Source organism: Paralichthys olivaceus, chromosome 10 (assembly GCF_024713975.1).
Source record: "Paralichthys olivaceus isolate ysfri-2021 chromosome 10, ASM2471397v2, whole genome shotgun sequence".
In the NCBI taxonomy this organism is placed as follows: Eukaryota; Metazoa; Chordata; class Actinopteri; order Pleuronectiformes; family Paralichthyidae; genus Paralichthys; species Paralichthys olivaceus.
Genome location: NC_091102.1, coordinates 9,312,461 through 9,323,966, shown reverse-complemented (window position 1 = coordinate 9,323,966; position 11,506 = coordinate 9,312,461). Strand labels below are relative to the sequence as shown.

The window sequence follows — 11,506 nt, the reverse complement described above, 5'->3', positions numbered from 1 at the left end:
CCCCCCCATACATTTCATGAAAGAATTCAGCATGTCACTCACCAGAAAACAGCACCCCTAAGTGTGTGTACCTATCACCCAAAATTTATGGCGTGTGAGAGCACCCCCACCCACCATCATAAATCGAAAGTTAAGACATAACCTCTTTTGCAGAGGTCAAACAATTTACGAACTCATTCTTTTTACTGACATAATATCTGGCAGAATAATTGTTGTGTTTAACCACAGACTTCCTCCTCATCTGAGAACTATTTCCATTGCAGTTATCGCCATTTTAAACCTCTTCTGGTGGTGTGGCACTGGAGAGACATTTAAAAAGTAAAATGAAGCATCTGTCAAGCAAAACATGGGAGATGTATTTCAACGACAAATGTAAACAAAACCCTGAAGCTCCTGCAGAAAACATCACCTGTCCATTTCCTGTCCAGATGTCGAAGCCGACTTTGAAGGCGTGAAAACTCCATAAACCTTTTTTATGGCTGAATTTGGAATTAGCACATGTGAGGGAGCAAAGCTTTATGTGCACAGGTATACCTGTGAGTAAGACATCAAAGAGCTCTGCAGCTGCTAATGACAGGCCTGTGCACGTCTGAGTTCAGCAATTAGCCGATAAGAGCTAATTATCCAAAAAGTACACGGGTATAGGCAGCCTTTCGAACAGATGCATGTAAAGCTTATGATAATTCAGAGAAGAGAGAAAATCTAATTATCCTGCATTTCACATTTGCATCTTGTGATTTTTCCTGCTGGTGATTCACAGGAAGAGTAACATGTGGTCCAGTATAAGGTTTCAGTGAAGGAGAGCAGCACCCCTAAACGAAATCCCCACCCCCCTTTCAAACACACTCCTACCTTCAAAAGTCACAACCTATCCCTCTCAGTGCAGTTTCATTTCAACCCACCTCTGGAAATTTACATAGGGAGAAGTGGAAAATTATGGGACACTGCGAGTGACTGCTGCATGAAGAGAGCAAGATTGTTTTTTTCTTCCTTTGAGGAGACTTTGACTTTGTGCTCTGGAAATACATGAAATCCGGCGTGCCTTGAGTAGAGGCTCAACTGAGACCTGTTCCCGTCTATAAGCATTTTAGAGCGTAAGCCCCCAGGAGGAGTAGTCAGAACTCACAGCGACCAAAGTCAGCCCCTTGGGAAACAAAGCGCTCCGGCTGCTCACAGTCACAGACATGCAGCCATTCGCCTTGGTCAGTGCTGTTCTCCTGCTCATCTACATCTCCTCTGGTAGCACAGGAGCCCATAGGTAAGTCGATGAAATTAAGCCAGTGAGTTTTTTAAAGTTGCATGGTGTGGGTCTGCAACAGGTGTAATCTTTACTTAAAAATGTGCTTAGTTAATAGTCAAAAAGATGTAATGTCAGAGAGATTCCTGTGTGCTATAAAGTTACTATCACATTGCAATAAGCCTGAAATGTTCTGATATCACTAACAAAACAAAAATGCTACCTATGGTATTGGCTGATGTGCAATCTGACCCACTTCCTGTTGCCAAAAAAAGGATAACTACCACTTTAACGTCATGTTCCTCCACATACTGTTATTCTAAGTGCAGCTTAATGATTAAGGTGAACCTCCCTACTTTGCACTGAATTATGTGCTTTAAACCGTTACAGGGAAGACTGTTGTTTTAAAGGTAAGTACACACTGCTGCCGTACCATGGGAGCTAAGACAGTGTGTCAGCTAAATGCAGCACAGCAACTGTAAATAACTGAAGAGCACCTGTCACACTTAGAGTCCCTCTTCTCCGAGCTATTCTGGTTGATTTCTACCAGGTTTCAGATTCCATCAGTCCCACTGGAGCCGAGGCTGCTTTTAGGATGCTGCCCCTGCGACACCTTAACATCTGGAATATTAGAGCCTGGAACTGAGTGTGATCGAAGATGCTGAAAACTGTAATATTAGATTTGGATGTGTTATTCCGGCATCCATTTACTTATTTAAACATTAGCATTTTAATCTAATTGACAGGTTAAAAATATGCACATGCAATGTAATCTCTATATACTATACGGTAGGTTATTTAAACCACAACTGAGAATAACTTTACAGTAGATTATCATCTGATTCCGGTAACAAGAGTCAGATGAAGTTAAACAGAGGAAACAGAGTCGTCCAATGGGTATCAATGTGCAACACAGGAAATGTCTGATTAGTGTGTTTTTCTCCATCTGTTGCCAACATCCTGTCAGATGGCTGTTGCTTCACAGGGAGTCCTACTTTTATATGGGAGCATGTGAGGGGACTCTTTATTTAGGTTGTTTGTTTTTTTCACACCACACCACCATTGGTGCCGTTAATTAGAAACGGATGCTTGGAAGCCTCAATTTGGCAGCTTGAAAGCAAAACCAACATGAATTTGGAATAACCTGAACTCATGTTTCATTGTAATTAGGGTTTATTTTCAGATTTGCTATTTAATGTTCTGCGCATTACCAGGTTGGGTTATAAATACTGCTGAGACAGAGAAATCACATATCTTACCTTGTACTCTCTCTCTTCCTCTACAAAGGCACTACCGACAAGTCCTTACTGGAAACCAACCAGGTGTGTGTCGCTATGGTGGGAGACTGGAGTGTTGCTATGGCTGGAAGAAAAACAGTAAAGGGCAGTGTGAGGGTAAGGATTGATTCAAAGACTGATTTACAATCAGTAGATTACAGTTTTAATATAAGAACACCAACCATTATATTTGCATTCCATTTTGCAAACAAACAGGAAAGACAGAGGGAAAAGTCTAAATCTGCTCCCACAATACTATGTGGTCAAACAATTGCTCTTTTCATGAGAGATATTTTCCTAACCGAGAAAATGTGGAGGAAATCCCACATCTAGATTGAAAAACCTTTCCTGCATAATTGAATGTGTGGTTTGACTACAGTCCATCATCCTCAAAACCACTGATATTTCTGATGGTATTTTCCACGTTAAATGTTTTACCAGCTCAGTGTGACCACGGCTGCAAGCACGGAGAGTGTGTTGGCCCCAACAAATGCAAGTGCTTCCCAGGATACACTGGAAAGACGTGTAATCAAGGTGAGTGATTGGGGTCAGTGAAGAGGGTCCGGAAAACTTGGGTCAAACTGGGTACAGGGTGATCGAATTTCGGCCTCATAACTTGCTTTAGGTATGCTTTTAAGAAAGTCTTAAATTTGTGTTAAGGTTAAGTTACGAGTTTGACCTTTAGAAAAGATGGTGTTTGTGGCCAAGTAGATGAAGATGACTCTTATTTCCAGATTCAAATGAGTGTGGCTTGAAACCTCGTCCCTGTGAACATCGTTGCATGAACACTTATGGCAGTTACAAGTGCTACTGTCTCAATGGATACACGTTGATGCCTGACGGATCTTGTGCCAGTAAGTTTCACTTTGCTACGATCCGTACTTCCCTTGAGTTGCAGTTGTAAACAGTTAGTGAAATTTGCATATTTGTAAATGTGTGTTTTTTGGTTTGTGCCCATGATTGTAGATTCCAGAACCTGCTCTCTTGCTCACTGTCAGTACGGTTGTGAGGAAGTTCAGGGGGAGATTCGCTGCCTCTGCCCATCTGGGGGGCTTCAACTTGGGCACGATGAGAGGACTTGTGTTGGTGAGCGACCACTAACAGTGATTGAATGTTTTTTTTGATGTTGCGCAAGAAAAACCTCAAATATTCCAAAAGGAATAAGCGTAAGCAAGATGTAGGAAATAAAAAAACAGATGTAGAAATATCCTTTATCTCATAATGTGCTGGAAAAATCCTATACAGTTTTTACTATGTGGCTTTGGCATGCTTGGCTTGTAAATCAAATGGATGCAATTAAATTATTTTTCTGTCCACAAAAGTGCTTGAGCTGTGACAGAGCCAGTCTGACATAGTAATCACACAGGGGAAGTAATATAATAGTTTAATTTCATGATGACTATGGATCTAACTCACTGAAAGTAGACACAAAGCAAAAATATACTTTGACTCTGAAAATGCACCAATGAGATTTTTCTCAGACACACATGCGCCACAATAGACAAATAATAGATTGTCGTGATACAGACACATGTCTAGTCTATCCAAGATGGAATACTATCTTTAATATTTCTAAAATACAAATTTGAACCTTAGCAAAATGTCATATAATCTGCAGTTGATGTGATAGACCTCCAACTAGCTGCGGGCACCGACATTACGTTTCTGTACAAACATGTGAAACCATGCATATTAGATAGACATAAAAAAGCAAAATAATATGACATAATTAAAATATACTGGTATATTTACTCATCAAAATACTAATAGGCTAGTATGACTATATGGCATTTTCAAAAGCATCATTAATGGTGAGAGCTATGATTTATCCACAAAATCAAAACCTCAGAGCTGCACATAATGAGAAGAGTACTTCCAGCTGAACTAGGCACCACATCAAGCTAATTAGTAGTGTTGGAAAGTGAGAAGCCAGTGAGGGATCATTTTCACTACACAGGGATAGAGACGCTCCCTGCTGGCAGATGAAAAAAGAGTAGCCGATAATTCCATATGAATTAGAGGAAACACACAGCTGGTTACACCCCAACCAAGACAAGAGTCAGCAGGAGGTGTCAAGGATTCAGAATAATGAGAATAAAGTAAACCTTTACAAAAATATTAAAAATTCCATTAATATTCAGTGATTTTTGTGACATGTCATACAAAATCCTGCCCTGTTGTGTGTCCCTGCAGATATTGATGAATGTGTTACCGGGAAGAACCTCTGCCCATACAACAGACAATGTGTCAATACCTTTGGCAGCTACTACTGCAAGTGCCAGGATGGCTACGATCTGAAATATGTTGACGGCAAATATGATTGTGTAGGTAAGGTATACAAATTCATTAAGGGGAAATCATTTTCGTGATCAGTTCTGCTCCTTGAGGTACAAATAGGCTTCTTCTAAATTCCAGACAACGATGAGTGTGAAGCCGGCACCCACAAGTGCAGCCACCACGCTGTCTGTCTGAACACTCAAGGATCCCACAAGTGCAGGTGCAAGTCTGGCTTCAGGGGCAATGGCTTTGAATGCTCTGGTGAGATCCGAGATCTGTTTCATAGAACTTAATTAATTTTAGAGGTTTCTTTCACTAGGTACTAAAGCGCGTCTAAAAAACAAGATGAGAGCAGCCAGTCAGATAGGTCAGGAGTGATTTTTACAGCCCCATATTTCATTTGGACTCTTTAAACACCGGTAAATAACAGTCCTGCCAAGGGCTGTTTCCTGCTTTCCTGATTCTACTCCTCTTCACAGATGTTATCAATGAGGAGTCACAGATTAAAAACACACCTGTGTAAATATATGAAACTGTATGGTAGCCAGCCAACTGAAAAAGAAGGGGAAAGACAGGCTGTGCTGTGCTCTTTGAACTAGGTCCAGATGATAACAGGTGAAGCCTAATGTAGCCAAATCACATAAAAGCAGAGACCAGATTTCAGAATGAATGAAGATGCCTTTATGTTTTGTAGTCAAGCCATTTTATCAGAAGTCATGGGATGGAGACAAAGGCAGTGCAGATGATTTCCTCAATGGTGAGACTGAGTGGAATCCGAGACCCTGCTTCAGCTGCTCACTCCCTGCCCTGCAACCCCATCCCCATTCATCCCTTCCTCTCAGTTATCTTTAAGAACACCTCCCCTGACTCTCGCTTGCTCATGGCTGAACATGTTGTTTGTCCACAGCACACACAGGCTTGATGTGAGAACTAGAATCTTCAGCATGACCCTTAAAGTGCAGAACATAAAGAAAATATGCAGACCCCTTCACTCGTTGCACATTTTGGAAATGTATTAAAAAGGAAAAACTGAAATATCACATTGACATATGTTTTCAGACGATCAGGAACAATTGTTTAACCATCACGTTTGAGCTCTGTAAGACTGGTTGCGATTTAAAACAATAATAATCTTCAATTGTACCTTGTTACACGTCATCAGGTGTTTCAGCCTTTTAATCGCAGTAACGTTAAAAGTCGAACCTGAGGCTAAGCGGAAATCTGACTGTCTACTGGCTTGTAGCCAATGAGCCTCTCGTTTCTCTTGATGTGTCAGTACAGATTCTCAGTAATCCAGATTATAAAGAGAAATGCTTGAAGTTCTTGAAGACAGTTCGTGATCCGAAAAGCTTCTTCAGTTCTGACTGATTGGTATAGGGAGTTCCAAACATTTAACCTCTTGAGACCCTGGTCTTCTCTGGCCAAAATGTGTACATTTCAAATGTGTATTGGCCTCAGTACTCAATGGTCACTCTGGCTAAACTCCAGAGATTGGAAAAACTTCCAGAAGCACAACCATCAGTGCGACACTCCACCAATCTGGGCTTGAAGGTGTCCAGAGAGTACAGATGGAAACCTCTCCGTGAGAGACATGAAAGCACCTAAAAGACTCTCAGACCATGGGAAGCAGGATTCTCTGCTTTGATGGAACCAGTTGTTTCTCAGCATCATGTCTGGAAGAAACCAGACACTGCTCATTACCTACCCAACAGCAATCCAAGGGTTGAGCATGGTGGACAACAGAGAGGCTTGAGGGTTGAGGGAAAGCTAATCAGAGCAAAGTACAGAGATATCCTTGATGAAAACTTGGACCAGAGAACACAAGATCCCACACTGGGCCAAAGATTCACCTTTAGACGATGCAGGAGTAGCTAAGGGATAACTCTGTGAATTTGAGTGGCCAAGCCAGAGTGCTGATTTGATCACATCTCTGGACAGACTTGATGATGACTGTCTACCGGTTCTCATCCAACACAACATGGTTTGGGGTGATATACAGAGAATAAATGCAGAGAATTTCTGAATGCAAGCATCCAAAACGTGGCACACCATACCCAAGACCGCTTGAGGCCACAGTCAGTGCCAAAGGTGTTTCAACTTAGCGTGGAGTAGGGTCTGAATTCTTATGTCACTGTGATATGTCAGTTTTTCCTTTCTAACACATTTGCTAATATTTCTGAAACTCTGTTTTCAATTTATTATGAGGCATTGAGTGATAATTGATTAAGAAACTTTCAAAAATTTTAACCATAAGGAACCAACATAATAGAGTGAGTAAAGGCGAAGGGGTCTGACACTGTCTGAATGCACTGTATGTGACTAAATGCTTGTGTGTTTAAATTTAAGTTACGAACAACGAATGTCAGTCATGCATCTGCATGGAAAAGGATGTTCCCATCTATTGTTTTAGCATGTTCTATAGTTTGCTATCTGCAGTGGAAATGCAATGTATTTCACAAATAAACTGGTAAGTAACTGCAAGGAAGATATTATCAAGACCAGCAGCTGCAAAATACATGACAATAAACAACATATGCACCTGAAGCATAAAATACTGTATTTCCCACTCGTGATTGCAGTTCCACCTGTCTAATATGCTTCCTCATCCTGCCTGCAGCCATCCCAGACTCCCAAAAGAGGCCCGGGACTTTGGGAGGTAACCTGGACGAGGAAATCAAAAACATTATCCCTGAACCAGTCGCAACGTCACCCCCTAAGATCCGCCAGCAGCCATTCGACTATGATGGAGAGGTCTACATTGGCAGCCAGACAGAGGGGAGACGACAGGAAGAATTTCCTGATGAAGAGCAGGAGGAAGACGAGGAGGATGAGGAGGAAGACGAAGACAACCAGCTCAATCCAAGAGGAGATGTTTTCAGTTAAGAGTGGCTGCCTTGCTATAATAATTCTTTTTCTAGTATTCTGGCTGGTCTGCAATGCATTATGGACAAAAACAAAGAGTGTTTCTATAGAGACTTTGTTCTTGTGTCAGCATCTGATCACAATAATCATCTTTCCAGTAGGCAGCTGAGATAAGAATAAAATAGTAGATCTATATAGTAGATCTCTTCTTGGAAAGCTTACTTACAACATTGCACATTTCCAGTTTTGGTGGCATGGACATAAAGCCAGGATATATCAGTTTATACCCACTCTGGTAGGGTCGATCTTTCTTTACATGGAATCTTTGGTTAAATCAAAAGAAAAAATGCAAAGACTAAAAGAACCCTGTAATATAAAATAGAATTGATGGTCCCAACACATGGCATTTTCACCTTTGCGTGTTTGCTCGTTCTGGTTAGAGATTCACACACTTTCATCAGATAAAAAGTGTAGAGTGGGCAGTGTGACTATTCAGTGGTATGCACTGAAACACCCCATAAATGTAGTTACCATCACTCTGGATCTTTATGGAAAACACAGAGTGTGTTTAGGAACCAGCAAGAGGAGACAGGCCCCAAGACATCCATCACCTCCAGGGAGGAATGTTACTCTGTCGGTATGTGAGAGCCCAGGGATACAAGTCATCCAGGGCCTGCTTCCCATCTCCTGGGAGGAGGAGGAGGAAGGGAGGGAGGTTACGAAGCCCCCGAGCCTTTTATTATGTTCTCCCCAAAACAGCTGTTGTGCAAACACACTTGACTGTTAGTTGGAGAGTCTGTCATCAGCATTCGCGACCTCTCTATCACTAGCTCACCCTGGGTGAGCAGGTTAAATAACCCCAGCTGTCACTCGTCAAAGGCTGCTTGCCATGGGGCTGGTTCACTGAAAGAGCTTTAAAAGGCTTGGGGGGGAGGCTGTATCCTTAAGTTGTAGTTCCATCTTGAGACATGAGTGACAGCAGGGCACGTCCACACCTGTTGGTTAAAAGCCCCTTTCAGGCTTTTGTTTCATTGGGGAAAATCTCTTTGCTGCATAATTATGGATGGGGTTTTTTTTAAGATCACATATTTTGTCAGGAATTCATGGACAAAAAGTGTGAAGTGTTATCCTGGTGCAGCTGTGCCTACCTTTTTTCATTAACTGTCATGTTTGATTGGCAATCTTTTTGCTTAAATTAATTTATTCACACTGATTTTCTTCTAATCACAGTATCAGAGGACTTTGAATCCGTTTTCGGCCCAGCCACAGAAGTCAAGGAAATCCAAATAGCACAAGTTCAGGAAGGTAATGAAATTGTGTTTATGAGCCATTGTTTTGTAATGACTGTGTGCATGATTAATTTGCTGTTGTGCTCCTGTCTTTTTACCTTGTAGAATTTATCATGGATTGCAACTTTGACCAGGGAGCATGTGAGTGGGTCCAAGACAAAGTTGATGAGATGGACTGGAGTGTAGCCTACCATGATACTGGTAATAAGACCAAGATACTTTGTTTTCAAATATAAGATGAATTATTTTGCTCAGTCAGATGCAGTTTTTTTATCAGAGCTACTTTCACTTCTCTCAGGTGCAGAGTACTACATGGCTTTGAGCGGGCTCCTCGGGGAGAAGGAGGATATGGCCAAGCTGAAGTTGCTTCTCAATGACCGGGTGCAGCAGGGCAGCTTCTGCCTCAACTTTGACTACCGTGTGGTGGGACGCAACGTGGGCTCTCTCAAGGTGCTGCTGGATAACAATGCTTACCCAGTGTGGGAGCAGAGCCACAGCAAAGACCAGGGCTGGCAGACAGAGCTCCTCACCGTTGCCTGGAAAGAAGAGGCCCCAGGATCTGTGAGTACTCATTTCATTAGACATATCATAGACACAACATTGTCAAACAAAGGCAGTAGTTACTGATAATAACAATATTTGTGGCTCAAAAATGTCTGAAGAAAGTTTGAAAGTGCCTGCTACTTGGTGCATAACTAGGATAAACAGCATGTCAATAAGTTGTAGTTATGTGCATGCCCAAGTTTGTATGAAACAGGTGAAGGTTTGATTGCTTTTGCCTAATAAAGCTAAAGAGTGCTGGGGGATTTTACTGGGAAAATCTGACACATTTCAAACTTTGAGGCCTAGTTTTATATAAAATCCAGCCTAATAATAATAATAACTATCATACAAAAGAGGTAGATATACCAGAAATATGCAGTACTTCTGTTACTTTTCTATTAATTCCATGTTGAGCAAACTAGAGTTGTAATTGTACCTTTGGATGTCTTTCAGATTATCTTCGAAGCTCAGCGTGGCACAGGTGTCGGAGGAGAGATCGGGCTGGACAATGTTGTGCTGACCTCAGGGCCCTGTCAGGACGACGTCAGCCCGCTCTTTTAGGAATCTCCACCTTTTAAAACCAACAATTTGAGAATCTCCTCAAAATGACACACGTCAAAGATTCCTGTATCGTGTCCACATTATGGTCTCCCGGTTGTGGAGTTTTTTTTTCTCAGTGTTCTTGCTCGTCATAGCCTCAGGACATCCACACAAAGATACAGACACATGTTCTCAAGAGGAGATTATGTGCAATCAGTGCATGCATGTTTACTATGTCACCATGCTGCTACATCAGCACACCCTGTCATTATCTGTACTGTGGTTTTCAAAGTAGTCTCTTACAGTACAGATAACTCAGATCTCAGGAAAAGGTGGAAATGCAAACTCAGTATGTTAGTTATGTTTAACAGTATTGTGCTTAGTCCTGTGGTGTGTTTATGCTATACTGTATTGCTGAAGTTAACTGAAAATAATCGGTAACATGTAATGTGAATTTCTTAAGTGAAATGTTTGCTTAAATCTTTGATGAATAACTTTTTTGAAGGCTCGATAGTTCAAATGATAAAACATATCAGTGCATAATTGCTGTAAATTTTGCTTTCATATCATACTATACTATTACATTAAAACTGATTGTTTTTCTAATCCTGTCTACCACTCTTTTTGTTTTTCATATTATGCCCAATTAGAGGTTCCCAAAATTGTCAGCCCCTGATCCCCAAAATAACCTAGCCCCTATTATCCCAAGAGATATTTATTTGAGCGAGTTCACACAAAAAAAAAACACTGATGTGCACTGTGGTGATGTAAACTGACCTGGTGTAACTGATAATGTCACTAATCTGGCATAATCACCTCAGGGGGTCACATGGAGAAAAAGAAAATCAGAAGGCTGATTATTTGTGTGGTTTTATTTTAAATGTAACTAGTATGTTTCAGCTTTGGAACATGTATGGCTAATATATGATCGAGAGAAATGTCCCTAAATTGTATTAGATTTCTGGAAATCAACTTACATCCTGTGTCTCAGGATGTCCCCTAACCCCCAGTTTGGGAACCACCGATTTAGATCATCTTACTGAATTCATATATATCAACAGTGGTGTTTTATTATAGAAACTTGATATAGTATATAGAGTAGTTGATGCAAACTCAAAGTGAATAAGTGTGTTTCATAATAATAGACCTATGTATATTAAAAGGGGGGAGGTTCATTCTAACTAAATCATGATGTTATGAAATCACTAAACATAATGATAATCCAAAAAGTACACATGCACTTTGAGTGGTCATCAAGACTAGATAAGTGCTATTTAAATACAGACCATTGGCCCTTAATTCATTTCCATTAATCTCCTTACATTCCCTCATATAGATCTGGTGACCCTTTGGACGAGACCTTCAGGTTAGGAACCACTGGACCAAACCACCATTAAACATAAAACAGTTAAAACCATTTCCATCTTGAACAGGGACAACAATAAAATGCTGCTTAAGTTGGAATGCACCAGTATTAAGAA

At 41.0% G+C, this 11,506-nt stretch overlaps 1 protein-coding gene across 3 annotated transcripts; it reads left to right on the top strand.

The window, feature by feature from the left end:
• Nucleotides 1-1,049: 1,049 nt before the first annotated feature.
• Nucleotides 1,050-10,631, top strand: egfl6 (EGF-like-domain, multiple 6). 3 transcript variants are annotated; one of them, XM_020089860.2, is made up of 13 exons: nucleotides 1,050-1,258; nucleotides 2,525-2,631; nucleotides 2,956-3,048; nucleotides 3,249-3,368; nucleotides 3,481-3,600; nucleotides 4,708-4,842; nucleotides 4,930-5,052; nucleotides 5,486-5,548; nucleotides 7,409-7,669; nucleotides 8,884-8,958; nucleotides 9,048-9,143; nucleotides 9,241-9,503; nucleotides 9,939-10,631. In XM_020089860.2, exons 1-13 carry the CDS (start codon nucleotides 1,185-1,187, stop codon nucleotides 10,044-10,046), a joined length of 1,638 nt encoding a protein of 545 aa, XP_019945419.1. In that variant the 5' UTR covers nucleotides 1,050-1,184; the 3' UTR covers nucleotides 10,047-10,631. The 3 variants fall into 3 exon arrangements, with proteins under 3 accessions (XP_019945419.1, XP_019945420.1, XP_019945421.1); XM_020089861.2 differs by lacking the exon at nucleotides 5,486-5,548; XM_020089862.2 differs by lacking the exons at nucleotides 4,930-5,052; nucleotides 5,486-5,548.
• Nucleotides 10,632-11,506: the final 875 nt, after the last annotated feature.